The sequence below is a fragment of the Zootoca vivipara genome, chromosome 4 (genome assembly GCF_965207765.1).
Source record: "Zootoca vivipara chromosome 4, rZooViv2.hap1.1, whole genome shotgun sequence".
NCBI classification, from domain to species: domain Eukaryota; kingdom Metazoa; phylum Chordata; class Lepidosauria; order Squamata; family Lacertidae; genus Zootoca; species Zootoca vivipara.
In genome coordinates, this window is record NC_142587.1 from 71,487,475 (window position 1) to 71,509,650 (window position 22,176).

The 22,176-nt window shown below is 44.3% G+C and overlaps 2 protein-coding genes across 5 annotated transcripts in view; one reads left to right on the top strand and one right to left on the bottom strand.

Annotated features, from left to right (window-relative positions):
* Positions 1-14,860, top strand: part of COL8A1 (collagen type VIII alpha 1 chain) — a 99,262-nt gene extending 84,402 nt beyond the window's left edge. Inside the window, exons 3-4 of one of the 2 annotated variants that reach the window (XM_035114579.3) lie at positions 11,856-12,165; positions 12,813-14,860. In XM_035114579.3, the coding sequence (XP_034970470.3) occupies positions 11,859-12,165; positions 12,813-14,713 (2,208 nt within the window). In that variant the 5' untranslated portion in view covers positions 11,856-11,858 and the 3' untranslated portion in view covers positions 14,714-14,860. Of the gene's footprint in view, positions 1-11,855; positions 12,166-12,809 lie in introns of both variants that reach the window. The other variant, XM_035114578.3, reaches the window with a different exon arrangement.
* A 3,447-nt stretch (positions 14,861-18,307) lies between these two features.
* ST3GAL6 (ST3 beta-galactoside alpha-2,3-sialyltransferase 6) overlaps positions 18,308-22,176 on the bottom strand; it is a 46,790-nt gene continuing 42,921 nt past the window's right edge. For all 3 annotated transcript variants that reach the window (XM_035114581.3, XM_088668190.1, XM_088668189.1), the window contains exon 10: positions 18,308-21,936. In XM_035114581.3, the coding sequence (XP_034970472.3) occupies positions 21,850-21,936 (87 nt within the window). In that variant the 3' untranslated portion in view covers positions 18,308-21,849. The remainder of the gene's footprint in view (positions 21,937-22,176) is intronic.

Sequence of the window (22,176 nt, forward strand, 5' to 3'; positions counted from 1 at the left end):
AGTTTTGGCCCAGTTCTCCAATCTGTTAAGGAATGCAAATAGCGGCAAACACACAGTAATCTTGGGTATGGCAAATCCTGAGCTAGATGAACCAATGGTCTGACTCAGTATAAGGCGACTTCTTATGTTCTTCTTATCAGAAGCAAAATTGCCTTCGCATGGATTTACCATTTTAGTTAACAATTCAAACATGAATTCATGGATAGGCAGCTTGGCTGAAGACATTTCATATTTTTAAGTCAAATATTCAATTTCCTCTTGGCACTGTATGCTGCCACCTCTAAAATAACAAACTTACAGGCCTGCTTAGTTTTCACTGATGTCAACTGCTTGGTGTCTGCAAGAAACAAGCGCCATGCTAACAGGCTTTTCAGGGAAACCCAACCCTTGGTTTTTTTGTCCATCAAGCTTATTAAAATATCAGTCTTCCATTGAAAAATAATAATAATACAGAGGGCATTTGGGGCTGTTGTATTTTCTTCCATCTGGTACCTGGGTTAAAAAAAAAAACCAATCGCAATGTTTCTTTGCGTACAGCCAGCAAAGCAACATGTTTGATCGTTTCTGTTAAAAGCAGAATATGGCTTAAGATCTGACTTATCCCAGTCGTGTTATTTGGCAAACTAATGACACAGTGATTAAACCACTCAGAAATATATATCAAAACCATCTGTCCCTGATTACATTTCAACTTTATTTTCAATTTAGCTTTGTACGTACCAGAGGAATTCAGCAGTTCCATTATTTCCTCATCAGGATAGCAGGAGAAGTTCCAAACAAAAGTAATCTCCAAGATTTATAGGCTTGACAGTAGTGTTGACACTTGGCAGACAAAGCCTTTTACAGAGGAGGAGGAGGAGAAATGCTCACTTCTCCAGGTATGGAGCAGACTGGCTGCTGAGGCAGCTGTGCATCCCATGAATGATGTGAACAGGATTTTGCCTTGACAATCCCACTTCCAGATACAGTGGTACCTCTTGTTGCGAACGGGATCCGTTCCAGAGGCCCGTTCGCAACATGAAAAGGCCGCATCTTGAAGCGCCACATCTGCACACGTGCGTGACGCAATGCGTCGCTTCTGCGCATGCGCAAAGCATGATTTAGCGCTACTGCGCATGCACGCAGGTTACGGATGCGCCAAACCTGGAAGTAACCCGTTTCAGGACTTCCGGGTTCGGTGCGGCCATAACCTGGAAAGATGCAATCCGCAGCGGACGTATCATGATGTATGACTGTACATTCAGAGACCTGTGAACGGCGATCAGCTGCTTTTTAGAATGTATTAACATTGTGCAGGAAACAATACATGTGTGCGTGCTTTCTCAGCTTGTTTTGGAAAGCAAGGATCAGCCATATATGTCACTTTCAGAGCTATTCCATGGCCTCCTTCTCTCTCCACCCCCCCCCATGGGACACAAGGGTTACTGTTACTGAACTCGTTGTTGGAAAAACGCCCTAGGGTGCCCCTGCAGCCCTCAAACTCTGGAAAAGACATTTCCCTTCTTCTCCAGTGCGCTTCAGCGACATATATCAAATGATATATGCACACTAATCTTCTAGCATAACACAGCAAGAAGTGTGAGACATCGTAGAGCTAATCTACGTATTTATTTACACACTATGTACAGACAAACGGAATCATGGAGTCCTCTCTCTCCAGCTTCGAGAGAAGGAAAAAGGGACAAGTAATAAGCAATAGTACAGTACAATAGTACATACAGCGGAAGAGATAAGACTGTCTTCCGTTCCCACACTCTTTCCAGACTGGCATGTGATTTACACCAATCTCAGCTGCAGCATTGAAATACTGCAGCGTAAAATACTAACAGTCACTTCTTTTTGTTGGTTTCAGCAGCAAAAATAATTCATTCAAACAGTTGCAGTGGGAGGGAGTTGGGTGGGGTAGAGGTTAAAAGGTAAACGTGAGGTAAAGGATCCCTGGGTGGGATCTCATCTTGCTTTCAGGCCAAGGGAGCCAGCGTTTGTCCACAAACAGCTTTCTGGGTCAGGTGGCCAGCATGACTAAACCGCTTCTGGCACAACGGGACACCATGACGGAAGCCAGAGTGCACAGAAACACCATTTACCTTCCCGCTGCAGCGGTACCTATTTATCTACTTGCGCTGGTATGTTTTTGAACTGCTAGGTTGGCAGGAGCTGGGACAGAGCAACGGGGGCTCACTCCGTCGCGGGGATTCAAACTGCCGACCTTCTGATTGGCAAGCCCAAGAGGCTCAGTGGTTTAGACCACAGCGCCACCCGCTCTCTATGGTAGGGTAGAAGTGTCCCTCTATCCAGTGCTCCTGACTAAGCTGATCTCTTGCCCACCTGTCAGGTGGGTGGGAATTCTGCTGGTGGGAACTAGTGGAAGGCCCCAAAATGTAGCATTCCAGAAGCAAGGAGACAATGAGTCTGCCTGGGATCCACTGCCATTGTGCAGCAGCATCAGGCCCAATTGTGGCACCACCTGCAGACTGGCAAAGCAATCTTACCGCCCATACCTTCTGCCCTGACCACCACGTATAACAGAGCTGCAGTAGCCTCCCTGCTCCATGAACAGCCTATGTAGTAGTTATAATAAATGTATGTCCAGGAATGGGCCAGTTAGGCCCACCAACTGCATGAAGCACCCTTGGGCAACTGCTGGGGTCCCAGCTGCTGCCACCTGCCCTAAGCCCCCTATCTGAAAAGAAAGGAAATCCTGGCACTCCCATTAGAGTTGGGCAGCCGGGTTTAGGAGCTATCATTTAAGTTGCCTACAGCGTCAAAGCAAGGCTACATCAAATCTATAGAACATTCTCAGTATCAAACAACAGGAGAGTCCTCTTCTAACAGCATTCAGCTAAAACATATTTCAGACCTTTGCATTAAATGCACGGAAATAGGTGAGGAAGAGGATGTTAATGCAGAGGGTGCTTATTTAGTTTAAATTGTATGTCCTGCTTTTTACTGTCTAGGTCTCAAAGCAGAGTGCAACATTGAAATATGCAAAAATTTAAAGCCTAAATTAAACTTCCAAATTTTAAAACCTCTAGAATTTAAAATCTCAACCATTAAAAATAAATAAAAATACGTGAAGCTCATGGTGCAAAGTCTTCGTGAAATTTATTTTATTTTATTTCATAAAATTTATACATCGTTTGATTTGTCACATCCACACCCACACACCCACACAGGTTTACAAAAAGAGAAAACAATAAATAAAAAAGACAATCTTGACCAAGAATCTGACATTTAGTAAGGACAACGCCTTTCTAACTTCTTGTGGGAGGGAGTTCTAGAGAGTGAGGTCCAAAACACTGAAGGCATGACTCCTCGTCGGCGTATACATGAAAATGTGCACATGTTTGTTTACCTGCACACATTTATCCCTCCTGTGATCGAGGTGAACACCTGAAAAGGGCGACAACAGTAAAGCAAAAGAGCATAGCTGCCAAGTATCCCGTATCCTCCGGGAAAACCCCTTTTTTCTTACCGTTTCCCGGCGGTCTCCCGTTTAGGTTAAAATCCCGGTATTGTCCCTTAAATCGGCTTCGGTCCGGCGGCCATTTTTCTGGTGCCGCTTTGCCCTTCTATGGGCACCAGAAAATGGTGGCGCCGGCGCCGGAAGTCGCTTCCGCGCATGACCGGAAGATGCGTGACGCGACTTCCGGTTGCGCTTTGCCCTTCTATGGGCATCAGAAAATGGCGGCGGTGGTGCCGGAAGTCGCTTTTACGTGTTTCCAGTCATGCGCGGAAGCGACTTCCGGCGCCGGCGCCACCATTTTCTGGTGCCCATAGAAGGGCAAAGCGGCACCAGAAAAATGGCCGCCGGACCGAAGCCGATTTAAGGGACAATACATGTGTGCGTGCTTTCTCAGCTTGTTTTGGAAAGCAAGGATCAGCCATATATGTCACTTTCAGAGCTATTCCATGGCCTCCTTCTCTCTCCACCCCCCCCCATGGGACACAAGGGTTACTGTTACTGAACTCGTTGTTGGAAAAACGCCCTAGGGTGCCCCTGCAGCCCTCAAACTCTGGAAAAGACATTTCCCTTCTTCTCCAGTGCGCTTCAGCGACATATATCAAATGATATATGCACACTAATCTTCTAGCATAACACAGCAAGAAGTGTGAGACATCGTAGAGCTAATCTACGTATTTATTTACACACTATGTACAGACAAACGGAATCATGGAGTCCTCTCTCTCCAGCTTCGAGAGAAGGAAAAAGGGACAAGTAATAAGCAATAGTACAGTACAATAGTACATACAGCGGAAGAGATAAGACTGTCTTCCGTTCCCACACTCTTTCCAGACTGGCATGTGATTTACACCAATCTCAGCTGCAGCATTGAAATACTGCAGCGTAAAATACTAACAGTCACTTCTTTTTGTTGGTTTCAGCAGCAAAAATAATTCATTCAAACAGTTGCAGTGGGAGGGAGTTGGGTGGGGTAGAGGTTAAAAGGTAAACGTGAGGTAAAGGATCCCTGGGTGGGATCTCATCTTGCTTTCAGGCCAAGGGAGCCAGCGTTTGTCCACAAACAGCTTTCTGGGTCAGGTGGCCAGCATGACTAAACCGCTTCTGGCACAACGGGACACCATGACGGAAGCCAGAGTGCACAGAAACACCATTTACCTTCCCGCTGCAGCGGTACCTATTTATCTACTTGCGCTGGTATGTTTTTGAACTGCTAGGTTGGCAGGAGCTGGGACAGAGCAACGGGGGCTCACTCCGTCGCGGGGATTCAAACTGCCGACCTTCTGATTGGCAAGCCCAAGAGGCTCAGTGGTTTAGACCACAGCGCCACCCGCTCTCTATGGTAGGGTAGAAGTGTCCCTCTATCCAGTGCTCCTGACTAAGCTGATCTCTTGCCCACCTGTCAGGTGGGTGGGAATTCTGCTGGTGGGAACTAGTGGAAGGCCCCAAAATGTAGCATTCCAGAAGCAAGGAGACAATGAGTCTGCCTGGGATCCACTGCCATTGTGCAGCAGCATCAGGCCCAATTGTGGCACCACCTGCAGTCTATGGGCATCAGAAAATGGCGGCGGTGCTGCCGGAAGTCGCTTTTACGTGTTTCCAGTCATGCGCGGAAGCGACTTCCGGCGCTGGCGTCGCCATTTTCTGGTGCCCATAGAAGGGTGAGGCGCCACCGGAAGTTGCGTCACGCAACTTCTGGTCATGCGCGCGCTGCCGATCCCGGATCTTTACGTCCGGAACTTGGCAGGTATGAAAGAGATGGGAGGGGGAGAGACATATGTGGCCAGTGGTTTTCTGCTTTGTTTCCCTTTGGGGCGGATTGTAGCACTTCATTTTGCTTTTTTGGATAGATATACCTTCTCTTCCAGAATTGGAGGGAACGCATGCACAAGACAAGATTTCTCTTTTGCAATTGGGTGGGGGAAATGCCGCCTTCCAATAAAAACGGTCTGAAGGGCCAGAGACCTTTTCAAGAAAAATATTGTATAGACATTTTTCATGGTTTGAATATATCCCTTGGACTGGGATTTGGGGTTTCTAAGGAGCTATAAAATTAATACAAAGAAAAGAAAATAAGAGATGCGGTTGTCTTTCTCTCCCCACCCCTCCTTGGACGGGGTAATCAAAGTACAGTGGGCTGAATTACTGTACATGGCAGAGACTCAGGCCCAAGACACAAACTTCAATTTTGCTGTACTTTTCTGAAAGACAGATAAGCCATAAAGCAGCGTGGAGGCAAGAACTAAGAAAACACAGTGTGCACAGCATCAAAGTGAACAAATGAAAGGCCAATGCTGTGTTTTGCTAGTTTGTAGAAAGAAGTGGGTAAGAAAGTATTTTATGGCAAGGAATCAAGCCGTAAAACCATGGGATTGCAACAGACAATTATATTCAAGAATAATATTAAGCGAATTTAACCTAGCATCATATTTAAGCATTTCAAGGCTGCTTCATATGCAGTAGTGGCTGATGGCCATTGGGATAGGTGGGGTGGGAAGGAAGAGAGGGAGGGAGGGAGGCCAACAGTAGGGGGAGCCAGAGTCAATGACACAGGTAACCACAGACCACAGTGGGCAGAGCGAACTAATTTTTGTTCTGCTGTAATTCTTGTTTTGCCCCCACTTCGTCCCTGTTGAGTTATTCAAGAGCAACACTGAGACAAAGGAGGAAGAAGCTGACACTGGGGAGCAGCTGGGGGGGGGCGAGTTGTAAGGAAGAGAGTAGGCATGTGGGGACTAGCTGGGGGGCAGACTGAGGCAGGTGGGGGTATGGCCCCATTTGCCCTGATGAGCCAATCACCATTGTTCACATGATACTTTTGGGAAGTTAATAAGTTGTTGTTGTTGTTGTTGTTGTTGTTTCTATAGCGCCCTTCATCCATGGATCACAGGTTTACATTATAAAAATATATAAATTCATACCATACTAACAAACAGCAATAATACCACCACCTGCCACAGTTTAAAAGGCTATACATTGTTTAATCAACCCAAAGCCTGGTTGAAGAGGAATGTTTTTGCCTGGCACTTAAAGCTATGTAACCGAGGAAAGCCCCCCTGAGGAAAGCCCCCCTGAGGAAAGCATTCCACAAAGTGGGAGCCACCACAGAAAAGGCCTATTCTCATGTTGCCACACTCCATTCCTCTCCTGGAGGAGGCACACGAAGAAATGCCTCAGATTATGAACACAGGCAGGGAGGGCTGCCATACGTCTGGTTTCCCCCTGGACATGTCCAGGAATTGGACTGTCAAAATGGTGTCTAGGCGGATTTTCGCTGAATCTGCAAAATGTCCAGGAAAACCCGGATGTATGGCAACTAGGGCGATTTTTCAAGAAAAATGCTTTTAAATTAAAATTAAAAGCCCAAAGACTTATTTATTTCAAGGATGTTGTTGTTGTTTAGTCGTTTAGTCGTGTCCGACTCTTCGTGACCCCATGGACCAGAGCACGCCAGGCACTCCTGTCTTCCACTGCCTCCTGCAGTTTGGTCAAACTCATGTTCGTATATGTTCCCCTAAAAAGCTCAACAACTTTGCCTCCGCCCCCCCCCCAAAAAAACCCCCATCTTTGTCTGGATTTTCACTTTTGGGAATATGGCAACCCTAATCACAGGGTCTGGGTCAGTTCATGTGGGGAGAGTCAGTCCTTGAGGTATTGAGTCCTGAGCCATTTAAGGCTTTACTGTATAGGGCAAAACCAGCGCTTTGACTTGAACCCAGAAACTGAAGTCTGAACTTCATCTAAAGAACTTCATCTGAAGAAACTTCATCTGAAGAAGTGTGCATGCACACGAAAGCTCTCTAAGGTGCTACTGGAAGGATTTTTTTATTTTGTTTTGACTGCGTCAGACCAACACGGCTACCTACCTGTAACCAGAAACTATGGCAGCCAGTGCAGTCAGGTCAAGATCAGTGCAATATGCTAGTTGTCTTCTGCTAATAGCAGCTTCTAGTCATATGTCCTTGGTGGCGGTGGTGGTTGCTTCTCCAGGGTCTATAGTCATACATCCAACAGATGAAATGTTTACAGCGAGCTGTAGCTGGAAGACTTGAGACATCCTCTCTCAACCTCTCTCTGTGTGTATTCATATTTATTATATTTACTCTACCTGATGCTTTCATTGAGATAATATTTTTAATTGCATTTTTAAAATATAGAACAGCAATAAATGCATTTTCTTTTACAAATGCTACACACTGTATCATGGCAATGTTGTAGAGCCTGCTTGGGGGTCTTTTCCTATTTCAAGGTAGCCTGCTTTCACCTTTGCAGATCTGCTGTGCCATTTAAAATGAATAAAAGAGCTTTGTTGCCAGTGTCGCTTCCCTGCTTTTGAAAGCACAGCGAAATTGACAAAAAACCCTCAAGGAAATCAAAATAGCAAGAAGAAAAGACATCCCGTTGGTTATGATGGTTTTAAGAGGTTCATGCAAAAGGAAAAATGAAGTGTAAGTTTTTAGGACCATCTCACAAAAGCTAAAGGTATTAGGGGCATGCTTTGAAGCTGAAAACGCTCCCATTTCAACAGTCAATTATCCTTTCAAATGTCAAGATATTTTAATGGGATTGTTTAGATACTTGAAACATTGGTGGAACCATTAATTTGCATCCTGCTTTTGCAAGTCGGCTTTGTCAGCACTTTGCAATATATTAAACTGAACAGCCTGATTCAAACCAGATTAACAAGAACAAAAAAGGAGCAAAAAAACCCGCTTTTAAATGTAGAACAGAATGGATAATTTTGCATATATGCATTTAAATGAATATATGAGCAACAATAATTCAGGTAATTGTACACATTCTTGTTTTCAGTTCTCTAGGCGATATGCTACAGTATTCAGTTTAAAAACTAGTGCTGCAGTGTGTGGACTAGAACCTGCATTTACTAGCTTTAGGATTGCTGGGTCATCAAACAAGGGAAATGCAAAAGAGGTTTACATTGCCACCCTGGGCTCCTCTGGGATCAATTTAAATAAATAAAACTGGGCAAGAATTGTTCTCAGATAAGCCTTTTTGTTTGAAGTGCATCTACTGTTTTAAAATGTTGAAAAGGTGTGCTTACTTTTGAACTCCTCTATTTAAGGATTTCATTGCTGTTTAGTGAAATGATCAAGGGAGTTTCAGGGTCCTTAAATGTGCTACTTATTTGCTTTGACTTATTCAATCAACCCAGGTGGCGCTGTGCTTAAACCACTGAGCCTAGGGCTTGCTGATCAGAAGGTTGGCAGTTCGAATCCCTGTGACAGGGTGAGCTCCCGTTGCTTGGTCCCAGCTCCTGCCAACCTAGCAGTTCGAAAGCACGTCAAAATGCAAGTAGATAAATAGGAACCGCCACAGTGGGAAGGTAAACGACGTTTCTATGTGCTGCTCTGGTTTGCCAGGAGCGGCTTTATCATGCTGGCCACATGACCTGGGAGCTATACGCCGGCTCCCTTGGCCAATAATGCGAGATGAGCGCGCAACCCCAGAGTCGGTCATGACTGGACCTAATGGTCAGGGGTCCCTTTACCTTTACCTATTCAATCAAATGTAAATATAAAGCAATACTGAACCATGTAGAGTAGAACTGCTCCATACTTTTAAGTGGTGTCCTTTTTAGGCCACAAAGAATCCATTAAACCCAAGGTTTTCATTACAGTATACCTCCTCTGTTCTCTGCTAGTGAGATGCTAAGCCTACAAATAAAACATGCAAGTTCATTCCAATTGTCTTCAGTGGAGCTATTTGTCTACTGATTTGGGGGCAAAAGGAGCTTCTTGGATGATGCTGATAAATTTTCCCCAAAACCATATTTTTGTCAGTTCATCTCTTCCATGATGAGAATGAGATATGCTTTCCTAGAGCTGATTTGTGTAGTGACTGTAGTCCATTAGAACAAGGAGGAGAGTCACGATTCTGTCGTAACGCTTGTATCAATGGCACATCCTCTTGCAGGGGGAAATTGGTAGGCATGACTTGGGTTGGGAAGGACAAGACAGAGCTTACGCCTGCATTGCAATATTCTAAATACAGCTTTAACTCTTTTTGTAATGTAAATGGCATACACAGGCTCAAGCTGAGGAAGACTATAACTGAATTGTGTATCACATTACAGATTTTCTTTCATGAAGATAAGCTGTTTTAAAAATCAGCACCCACACGTTCAGCACTAAAATATTTAAACCACACATATAATCCTCTTCCCTGGCCATGTTTGTAAGGCTTAATTATGAAAAGGAAATATTCAGGCAATTCTTTCTGAAGTGTGAAAATTCCGTGAATCTGCAAATGTGACAAAACTGTAACTATTACTTTTCTGCTGGATAGCAGAATAAATGTTTTTTATAGAAAAAAAAATAGAGTTTTGTTTATCAAATGGTTGCATTGGAATTATATCTACATATGCAAATGATGAGAGTGTCATACTGAGGGCTTTGTTGAGTGTGGTATTCCATGCATTCCTGGTCGTCTTTGCTTGATAAGTCAGGTCTTAAATTAGCTGACTTTTAAATCCACATCAACTGAATAAAGAAAGCAAAGAATGGAAGCTGTGTGTAATTATGAACTGGCACATTATGCATTACTCAAATATGTTAATACTGTGCATGGCCCCCTCTCCCAAGTATTGAAACACTTGTTCTTAATTTTCACTACTTAGTTTTTAAAAAATGTGTAATGAATGTTTGTAATTGCCTGAGGGTTTAACTGTCTACCCATTTTGTGGGCATTTTCCCAAATGAATAGTCATTGTTTAAGGTGAAACTATCTGTTTCGAGTCTGTGTCGTTGCACAACTATGCCCTGCACCACACTCTGCACCAGTTAGCTCTTCCTAACCAGGCCCAAGGGCAGCCCTACATAGAGCACATTACATTGTCATAGCTAACAAACCAGATACAGCTGGTAGCAGGCATTCCTAGCCACTTGGGCCTCTAGTGACAAAGACGTATCCTTGAGGTAAGAGCCCTTGATCCAAGCATTTGCCCTCATAAACTATTCTAAATTGGATCACTTTCGTAGCAAATCTAGCCGTGCTGAATATAGCAGACTTAGCCGTACTTGACTGCAAATGTTTGATTTTATCCATTACAGTGTAACCTCGGTTTATGAACACCTCGGTTTATGAATTTTCGGTTTATGAACGCCACGGACAGATTAATCCACTTTCCATTACTTTCAATGGGAAAGTTCGCTTCAGTTTATGAACGCTTCAGTTTATGAACAGACTTCCGGAACCAATTGTGTTCATAAACCGAGGTACCACTGTATTACTGTGAAGCGCTACTGACTCACAACCTCTCTTCAAATATTTCCCCCCTTGAGATTTCATATAAATGCAATGTGAAATGACTGTTTCAGATTTAATTATGAGCCAAACAAAAAAATCTGAATTTTCAGAAGAGTGAGGATTGTATAGTCTTGTACAGCAAACACCCCCTCTAGTGTGCACTTACAAATACTGCTTCGTGGTTGTCTGTTTGCTTCTATTAGGCCAGATCTCAGCTTCTTCTAGCTCTTTCTCTCAGGGAACTTGTGAACAGCATCTACGCTACCACAGAAAGAGCCTTGCTGCAGCCAACCAAAAGTGCATCAAATCCAGCATCCTGTTTTCCATAAGTAGCCAACTAGATGCTGCTGTTCTCCATCAAGATGTGTTCAGAGGCATGCTGCCTCTGATTCTGGATATAGCCACCTTGACTAGCAGTTGACAGCCTTATCCTGCATGAATTCGTCTCTTTTAAGTCTGCCTATATTGGTAGCCATCACTGCACCCACGGCTTAACAATGTTATGTATCAGAAGAGCAGGAAGGTTACATTATTTGACAAAGGTAGGGCAACATTGATTGAAAGGATTCCATTTCAAGAAATAGGATGGAGTTCGTCCCCTCCGCCAGTAGATCTGCGCATGAGCAATAAAAAAACTAGCAACTGGGTGCGTGGAAATGCGCGCACACAAAATGGCTAGAAATCAAATAATTCAAAAAGATTGAAAGTTCAAGTCCTCCAAGTTGATCTTCCAGACATTTTGACCAAATGATGGAGGAGAAGGTGTGGAACCAGCCTGGGCAGCCTGGGCGGCTGGGACTCATGGACTCTAGGTGCGAATGATTTCAGCTTCCTTTTTTCTTCCCTTTTAATAAAAAATGTTTGAAATGTTACCATGCAGTGCCGCAGGAAGAGCTACTGGGTGAGCCAGCCACAGCAGCTTATTCTCAGTGCCACTGGGAATACAATGGAGGCTACAGCTATAGCTGCTTCACCCAGTACTATAAAGAAAGACACTGAGGTTAAGATAACTGCAGCCACCACAAGCCTCCTACTTCTCAATGCCTCTGGGTCCATCCCTGCCATACAATTGTCTTTGCCATTTCCCACTCCCTTGCAACTGCTGTTCTGTTCTGTTTTGTTGCAGGTTATGGCTTTGTTGCTAGCACCTATGTGGCTTTTGACAGCGGTCGCATCCCTTTACCTTGGGCTACTGAGACCCACCCAAGCAGGTGCTTATTATGGGATCAAGCAGATGCCTCCCCAAGTGCCACAGTACCAGCCCCTGGGGCAACAAGTACCTCACATGCCACTGGGCAAAGATGGTGTTCCAATGCAGCACATGGCCAAGGAGGGGCCACACTTGCCCTATGGGAAAGAATATGTGCCTCAATACATCAAAGAAATCCCACAGATACCCATGCTTGGCAAGAAGGGGATTTCAAAGAAAGGAAAAGGTAACATTGGCAAGACGTGTGCTGTCTTTCTTTCTGCTCCTTCCTCCTTCTGTTCTTAACCATCCCTCTGTCATCTAACAGAAAATATGTATATTTGTTTGTATAATAGTAAGGGAACATAAAGAGTTATTTCTGGAGGGAGCTCTGGGGGGTTTCAGCATGGCATGCCAAAAAGGTTTTTTTTAAATACTATGACTATAAAGATTTCCAAGCGACCTAAGGCATGTATTTCTGCATTTTGATGACGTTTCTCATCTAATTCCCCAAATATTCAGAATTTCCAAATTCAGCACGTACCCCTAGCTTAAGAGATAGAACTCTTACTTGAAACATGGGAGAGGAAGGGAGCTAAGGCATGTACACCTGAAAGCAGGAGTCTTAAATTTGGAATGCATTCAGAGAAGATCACTGTGCCATTGAAAATGGTGGAGATAGCATTAAGATATACAATGTGCTTTTTAACTGTTAAAATGGCAATGCTCTTTGAAGACTGCGGTTATCAAGCCACCTCAGTTGTGGTATCATGCATTAGCAGCAAATCCAGGCGAAAGCTTACTATATCAGTTCCCCTTGAAGTACTCAGATGATTGGCCACTCAACTGACAAAATGGTTAATTGTTGCTCCCTCTTTCTCTCTTGTACAGCAGAACTTCCATTAGCCAGTCTGAGAGGTGAGCAGGGTCCTCCTGGGGAGCCTGGACCAAGAGGCCCACCCGGTGCACCAGGGATACCAGGACACGGAGTGCCAGGAGCCAAAGGAAAACCAGGTCCACAAGGATATCCAGGGATCGGCAAACCAGGCATGCCCGGAATGCCGGGGAAACCAGGAGCAATGGGGGCTCCAGGATCAAGAGGAGAGATGGGGCCAAAGGGAGAGATTGGACCTATGGGCATTCCAGGGCCCCAAGGACAACCAGGACCTCATGGACTCCCTGGAATAGGAAAGCCAGGTGACAGAGGATTGCCAGGACAGCCAGGAGGAAAGGGCGAGCCAGGGATGAAAGGGCAACCTGGAATGCAAGGCCCCCCAGGCCCAAAAGGAGATAAAGGTGTTGGGATTCCAGGATTGCCAGGGCTAAAAGGTCCACCTGGTTTACCTGGTCCTCCAGGTCCTGTTGGGCTTCCAGGGGTAGGCAAGCCAGGGATGGTTGGTTTCCCAGGCCCACAGGGACCTGCAGGCAAACCAGGGCTTCCCGGAGAGCCAGGGCCTCAAGGCTTAGGTGGGGCTCCTGGAATTCAAGGTCCTCCTGGCCTTCCAGGTGTGGGGAAACCAGGCCAAGATGGAATTCCAGGGCAGCCAGGGTTTCCAGGTGGGAAAGGTGAGCAAGGCTTGCCAGGCTTACCGGGAGCTCCTGGCATGCCTGGGATTGGGAAGCCAGGTTTCCCTGGGCCTAAAGGTGAGCGTGGCATGGGCGGTATTCCAGGACCACTTGGGCCAAAAGGCGAAAAGGGGCACATGGGCCCACCTGGTATGGGTGGGCCACCAGGAGAACCAGGCCAACCAGGATTACCAGGGTCAATGGGGCCCTCAGGTGCTATGGGGTTTCAAGGGCCTAAAGGAGAAGCTGGAGCTGTTGGCCCTCAAGGACCAATTGGTCCAAAAGGTGAAGTTGGTTTACAGGGTTTCCCAGGAAAGCCTGGTTTTCCAGGAGAAGTGGGGTCTCCAGGCCTAAGAGGCTTACCTGGCCCAATTGGACCCAAAGGGGAAGCTGGTCACAAAGGCTTGCCAGGTCTGCCTGGTACTCATGGGCCCATGGGTCCCAAAGGAGAGCCTGGGATGCCAGGGGCTCAAGGCCACCAAGGCCCTTCTGGAATCCCAGGCATCGCAGGACCTAGCGGCCCAATTGGTCCTCCCGGGCTTCCCGGGGTGAAGGGTGAACGAGGCCTACCAGGCCAGCCAGGATTTCCAGGAGCAGGGAAACCTGGAATTGCAGGGGTGCAAGGCCCACCTGGGAAGCCTGGGTCCATTGGTGCTCCTGGCCAGCCAGGCCTCCAGGGACCTCCAGGGCCTCCTGGCCCACCAGGCCCACCAGTCATAATACAACCCACACCACCAGCTATGGGACAATATTTGCCTGAGGTTGGTCCAGGCCTTGATGGAGCAAAGACGCCCTACGGCTACAAGAAAATAAAAAACGGCGCCGCTTCCTACGAGATGCCAGCTTTCACAGCTGAGCTCACCACACCTTTCCCACGGGTTGGAGTTCCTGTGGTCTTTGACAAGCTCCTCTACAATGGCAGGCAGAACTATAACCCACAGACGGGCATCTTCACCTGCGAGATCCCAGGGATTTACTACTTTGCCTACCACGTTCACTGTAAAGGGGGGAATGTTTGGGTGGCTTTGTTCAAGAACAACGAGCCTCTGATGTACACGTACGATGAGTACAAGAAAGGCTTCCTGGACCAAGCTTCTGGGAGTGCCGTCGTTCAGCTGACTCTAGGTGACAGAGTTTATATCCAGATGCCATCCGAACAAGCAGCAGGACTCTATGCCGGGCAATATGTCCATTCATCTTTTTCAGGATATTTATTGTATCCCATGTAAACCAAAACACTTGGACAGAACAAAAACTCCCCCTGCCCGTTCTCCAAATCTATACCATTGAAAGGTGCATTTAATGACTTTTATTTTATTTTATTTTTTGGACCAACATGTACAATCATTCAAATAAAATTACAACTTCAAACATTATTTACAGCTTGTTATAGCGAAAAGTGGTGGCAAACCCAGTGGGGATCTGTTTGCTGCTGTACACTGAAAATGTTCAACATTTGCCTTGGATAATGCCGATGTCGGGGTTCGCATCAAATGCTCATGTGATGCGCTTTTACTGATTGCTTACCTGAAACATTCAGCTAAAAGAGGATATGGGAAAGAAAAAGAAACACTGGTGCTGATTTTAGAGTACTGTACAGCAACAGTAGTGCTGGTCATATCTACATCAAGGAAGGAATTCAATGGAGCAATAAATTGAAGTCCCTCAGCAATGTACTAGTTGCACTAGTATAAGAGTGTTTAAAATGTACCATGCAGATGTGAACTAGAGTAAGGTGTAGAATCCTGCAATGTAAATTAAGCTTCTCCTACCCATAGTCTTTTCTTGCTGTGTGGGACTCTCCCAACTCATACCTGCAAAGAGTGACAGAAAAGAATCGCTTTGGGTGTTAGCTAAGCAAGGAAATGATACCAAGTCCTCAGAAATCCAAGGAAAACTTTCCCAGTTCTTTTCTTCCAGTGAGCAGTGGGTCATTTCACCAGCAACTGGGATACTTTCAAAGGCATTTATCTAGATCTATAAGTACTGGAAAACAATGACTTTTTAGATAAAACTTTCAGTCCAAGTGATTGTATCTGTTATGTGAAGACAAGTGAAGGTGAGGACAGAACAGGTTTGTGGTGGCTAGATAATCCCTCCTGCCTCACAGATCGGCCAACAGACCCCTGGAAATAGGTATATGGAATACTAAACATGTAACAAAGGCAAGGTTGTGATACCTGAGTCATGGGTGCCGAAAGATATATCTTAAACAAGCACCAATGGATGGAGCGAGAGTTGAATGCTTCTAGGTTGCTTTGATTTCATTCGGTGAAAGCCACATACTGTACATGCTTAGCACCAAAGTACATTTGACACAGAATCACATATTCCCACCCACCCATCTGCAATTTACACACACAGAGAGACACACACACTGCAGCCACAGAGGCTGCAAAAATAAAAGACTCCTGTAGGAGGGAGGCGAGCAGCTTTTTAACTTTCTCCTCTCTTGACAGTTTTCCAGCTAAAAGCAGCCCCCTTTCCCAACCACCTTTTCTCCATAGGAAAAGCTGCATGGGAACGCTTTTCAGTGGAGTTATCTTCAGAGGGGGAAGAGTTTAAAGTGACTCCACTCTCTCCCTACTGGTCTTCCAGTTCTGGATTGCAACCTCTACTGCTTCATTAAGAAGGAAATTACATGGAACTCCATGTTGTGTCTAGTTTGTCTGAATTACCCCCCCCCCCAAACACACACACACACACCTTGTTTGCCTCTTTATTTGGGACTCAATAGTTTTCTTTGGGATAAGCTGAGAACTGAAGTTGCCTCTTCATTGGTCCACTTCTATCTTCACTTAATAAATGGTGGATAAGCTAGCTAGCAATGGTTCAGACAAGCACAGTGGCTTCTGTTTTGTCAGTCAACTCCTGAAAGGGCCTCCTTGCATGGAGGTCATGTCACGTGGCTAACGGCCACTTCCCAATCCTTTGAATGTATGCTTCGTTCCTCATTGCAAACGCTTGCCCCTGAGAACATGCAGCCTGCATATTCTTAAGAATGTGAAAGCAGCAGTATGCTGTGGCCACAATCCAGCACAGAGTTAGACCTGCTTAAATCCATTGGCCCTGAGCAAAAGAAGAGAAAGTAAAGGCCTGAATTCATCCCTGTGCAGGTAGCTCAGGCTAGTCACAACCATGAAAACTGACACTCTGTTAGAGAAGAGAAAGTAAAGGCCTGAATTCATCCCTGCTTCCTTCCTGATGTACATCTGATCAGTGCTATCATCAAATAGCGGAACAGTCTGTGTGGAGGCAGAGAAGGGGCAGGCGGTTCAGGGAAAGAACTGCATGTGCAAGGCTGGCCCTAACCCAATAACTGGGTTTCAATTGGGATTCAAGAGACCCTCCCTGGGCTACTCTGGAGACCTCTCAAAGGGCAACAGAGTTTACCCCTCTAGAACCTTGGGGTATGTCTACAGCAGGAGTGTGCACCCCCTAAGATTTTCCTAACTGCAACCTCTTTTGCTTACTGCAGTATTTATAGAGGCGGAGGGTGGCTCTCTGCCACATCCAGCGAGATGTGACAAATGTAAACTTTGCCAAGCGCAGCAATGCAGCTTGAGCTGGTCCTCCATATGGGCGGCACTCACGTGGGCCCAAGGTTCCTCGTATGGATGTGGGTCTAGAAACCTTCTGCAACAGGTATACGACCCCCTAGCATGGAGTGGCATCAATGAGCTTTAAGCACTCTAACCCTTTGATGGATTGTGTCCTCTCTCTTCAACGATGGTGCTAACGTCACAGTGAAAAAGGATGCTTTTTGAAGCTGCACATCACTTTTGTTACATTAGTTTAAACAATGTTACGTCATTTCTTCACATATGCGGAAGCCTCTGGGTGTAATTCAACGCAGTGCCCTTCCAAGTGTTGCATCTGCACAAGCGTTTCAACTTGCCAGATGGAACAAGCCTCTCTCTTCTCCTGCTGTGTGCTGTTCTAGGGTTTCTCCTGACACCACCATCCTAAGCCAGTTTCCAGGGTGGGGGTATGGGGGGGTAAGGGGGAAGAAGCCCTGCTGCACAAGCAGAAGGCCTTGCACTTGACTTCCACTGAAGGGGCTCGTTTGCTGAATCCTCCCAACCATGATTAACTGAAAGAAGCCTCTTTTTCATGTGCAATGAGTATGGACTCAAAGTAGCACTTCATTATTATTATTATTTTTAAAATACTGGCATTAATTTTCAATGTTTATATCACACCTACAACATAACTCAGCCATTCCATTATTTAAACACAGTTTCATGCAGCATATCTTTTAGCACAAAACTGCAATAACGGAGACATGAAAATGAGAAGTTTTTTATAGAATGTTGAGATGATAGGAAGCTTCTAAACTAATATTGGGGCCCATTGCTAGGCTATAGATATGGAAGAGATGAAAACAGCAAATAAATTTGTATTTAATTTTTTTGTACTGATTGTAAAAGATCTTATTAAATACCTTTTCGAAATGTTTCAGCATATTTATTTCTTGTCGTTCCATGAAAAGCAAGAACAAAGGCATTTGTTGGGAATTATGATTTTGCAAGGGAAAGTGTGGCGTGTCATGATGAGTTATGTGTTGCACCCAATCTGTGATTTGAAAAAGGGACCCTAGGGTTGCACTTACCTGTACTTAGCCACTTCCCTGGAAGTAAGCCACACTGAACTAAGTGGGACTAGCTTCTCAGTAGGCATGTATAGGATTCAGCTTGAATTGTGGAGCCTCTCAATGATTTGAAAGTCCCGTGGTGTGTATGATTTCTGCATCCCATCAGTCATATTTTTTTATGCACAACTGGGTGTACTTAATTTTCAAAAGAGGACAACAAATGCATGTGTGGCATTTCAGTATGTTTATTATAACAAAAATAGGTCTCTATATTCACATTGATAGTTTCATTTTAAACAAATAGTAACAACAGACCACAAAATTTGGGTCAACAGACAACAAAGTTGAAAAGCCATGAATATTTTCATTTATCAAGATATGAATTTACACATACACACACATACATATATACATACATAAAGTATAAACAACGCCAACATTTTAAATGGTAAGAAAGCTAAAATGGCTTTGGTGGATAGAAAAGACAAGCATTTAAGGTCTACAGTAACATAACACTGGCTGATTTTCACTGCAAAATACATTTCTTGTGAGTGATATCTGCTGCTTGATATTAAGAATTCTAACAATAGTATATCAGAATCAAAATACTGAAGAGTTCAAGAGTGCAAATCTGAGCCATCATTTTTTCCATTCTCATATTCCAGTACTCCCTTAAATTATTAAACCAACTGAGAGAAATGAAACTGCTTTCAAGAATGGAACCAATGACCTCGATAAAGAACCTGGAAAAGTCAAAGTACTTAAAAGTACTGGTGTTAGTTAAGGAAATACATGGTGTTTGGGATGTGGTACTTTTAGACTGCATACTAATGCTACATTTCAATCACTTAAAGTATGTGTTGAAATACTACTCTAGAAGGGTGAGGCCGGGGGTGGGGGGTGCGGATAAAGGAAGCCTTCTCAAGTGTTGTTGTAGGAATGAACATAATTCAGAGTCACAAGTGGACATCACATTCGAGCACTGTTGGGCAATCCACAGGGCTGGCATTTGTACCTGTTCAGCTCTCTGAACCTGGCTACCTAGCTGTCATATAAATATGACACCATTCCCCCTGCATATCATTGCTCCAGGACATTGTGGGAAATTTAAATGGCAGCTATTCTCAGCCACTCAGTACTGCCTAGAATGCCAGTCTGACTGGCTGCTGTCATGGACTGGCCAGCTTGCCAAGGCCCACCAATAGGGGAGGGCATTTCTCGAACCTAGAGCCAGCCCTGGGAATTCACACAACAGTTCTCAGACTAAAACAGAGTGGTGTGGCAGAGGAACCTGTGACCTTACAGCACAAATGGTATATTTTTTAAAAAAGACAAAGTAGTCGTCTATCAACTTGCAGATTTACCAAGGTGCTAAATGAATGTCAACTTTTAAATGTATAAATGGGCTCATTTCTACATTTTCAAAATGGCTATACAGTACAATTGTTCTTTTATTATTAAATATTTTCACTTTTTACAGGTGGCAATAACTGTGAGGTGTGTGTGTGTCATATTCTGTACCTTTTTTTCTACCAGGTGCCAGGCGTTATACAGAAATCACATACTGGTATGATTTTTCCCCCCAGATAAAAGTAATGAGTATGCCAAGGCATATAGGCCAGTTCCTATGCACAAAATCAGAACCATAAGCCATGCATGTATATAAACAATGGTAATGAAAGGTGGGGGAGCATCTTAAACATACACAGCAATTGCAAAATTATTCTTAGTTTTATAGAATATCAAGCAGAGACCTTAAATACTTTCAGGAAAGTGCTCTAAGTAATGAGAAAACCAGGTGGGAGGAGGGTTTAAAACTGAAACCAAATAGACCCAGAAACTTGGGATCATCTTCCTTGGGAAGAATCATTGTGATCTTTGATATAGATAATTTGGGAGAGCACACTTGCATTTGAGAGCAAAAGGACATTGAGTGGGTCCAATGGAAGATTTAGCAAGTGTGTGTGTGCGCGCACACACACATACATTACATAGGCACTTATTGCCCACTTAGCTTTTCTGAATATAGCCCTGTTTCCAAATTTCTATTATCAGACCTTATTGAACTGATTTGCTCCTAGAAAAAGGTACAGGGCTAATTAGCTCTAGATTTCCCACCAGTACAGTGCCTACACCTCTGACAACAGCCCAATATGCCAAAAGGTAAAGAGATGAAGCACTGGCTATCACTTTGTCTCTACATAAAGAAAAGGATTCACTCATTATTAGTAATAATAATTTGTGTTGCAATGCTTTATCTTGCAATGTTTGCGTGAACCCTAGACATTTCATGGATTAACAATGCAAAGAAGAGAGAAAATGGAGGCACACGGTATGCAATAACACCTGCAAGCATTGCCAGCTGGGTTTCTCTATATCCCTTTTGTAAGGCTCCTGGATCTGGAAAACAGATCAGAAATTGACAGGTGAAGCTCTCCACCTCCCCAGTGCTGAGTTGCAGCTGCCTGATGGCCAGCCCTACCATACTAATCAACAGGTGGGACTCGAATCAGGCAGCTGAATACATGCAGCACTTATGAAGGGAGGGTCACAATTTGTTGGGTTTCTTCCTTCCTGCTTTGAAGCTGTTAAGCGAATGGACAGCCTCATCAAGGGGAAAACCTACGAGTTGGGCTTTCTTCATTCACACACATCTCCGTGAAATTTTCAGGCAGACTTTGGCTAAAACTATGAAGCTGAAATCACCAACAATGTGCATTGTTTAAAAGAACATCTCAGCTATTAAGAGTTCTTTCCCTTTTAGGGAGAGACTTCACCGTTATGTTTAAAAAATGAACAGTGCAAGTAACAGAAAGCAGAAAGGGTGTCTCACAGTTGCTCAACCAATCTAAACATTAACAGCAAAAAAGGGGGTGCACATGCCCTCAACATTTCTTGGCCTTCAGATTGCATGCACTACCAACATAAATTATTGTTTATGGCTTCATGTAGGATTCTAAACCACTGACTGTTTGGAACAAACATCTTCAGTTCTGGAATTGTTCAGAAGAAGATTCACCAGTGGCCACCAATTCAGGCACTTCAAAATTTCAGAGACATTTTAATTCATGTAGAAACACACAAGTTACACAACAGAGTTGTGAGCGGACCATTATATTTACTGTCCCTATTACACCTGTGTCGCCTTAACCCATGCCTCCATTGGCTCCTTGGAAAGGCCAATGTTTGTATCCATCCAAGATGGATTAAGTAGCATAAATGACTTACAGCGTTTCTGCCATCCTGGAGCTGGATGAAGATTCACTCGCGGACCTCACTGTAATTTCTCTTTTAACACCTCTCTTTTTCACTCACGATCAAATTTGACAGAGGGCTTTGTATATGCCCCACTTCCAAAACCTAGACCTCTGAAAGTCTAGGATGGTGCTAAGTGATCACATGGGGACAAAGCAAATTGGGTGTGGGCGTGGAAAGAAGAACATGAAGAAAAAGAAACCAGCAACTGAAAACTCCATGTTGTATCATTTTTATAGATCTCCAACACTATTCGCGGAAGGTAGCGTTTCTTCCATTATTAAATAAATCCACACATCAGTTAACACCGATGGTTGCTTGTTGGTCAAGTATCAACAAGGCAGAGACATCCTTCAGCGTTTTCAACGCTTGGGGGTTATGCACAACGTGACTTCTTCAATCCTCTTCTCAAATAACTTGGCAGATATCTTATTAAAAATAAGAATCCAAATAAAAAATGAGTCTCCGTCCCACCCCAGATCAGTCTTGTGGTGAATAGTGATTATTCTTCCATATTTATTCTTCTGTGAGATTGACCACAATGCTGCGGTCCACAAGTTCCTTCAGAAACCTTTGTTCAGCAGAAATATCATGGTATTCATTCTATGCAAAACAAAAATAACACAGAATTTTGTAATCTTTTTTTAAAAAGTGAAAAGGGTTTACCTGTATCTTAATCCTGGGGCCCTATCAGGGGAACATTATGCACCCTAAATCTCACTGAAATAAAAGGGATTCTAACCAAGGGTCCTTGATTTTTAACTGGACTCAGGAGCCAAGTCAAAAATGATGGTGCCACTTCCCTGAACTTGCTTGCTAGTCTTGCCACTGCACAGCTAACGT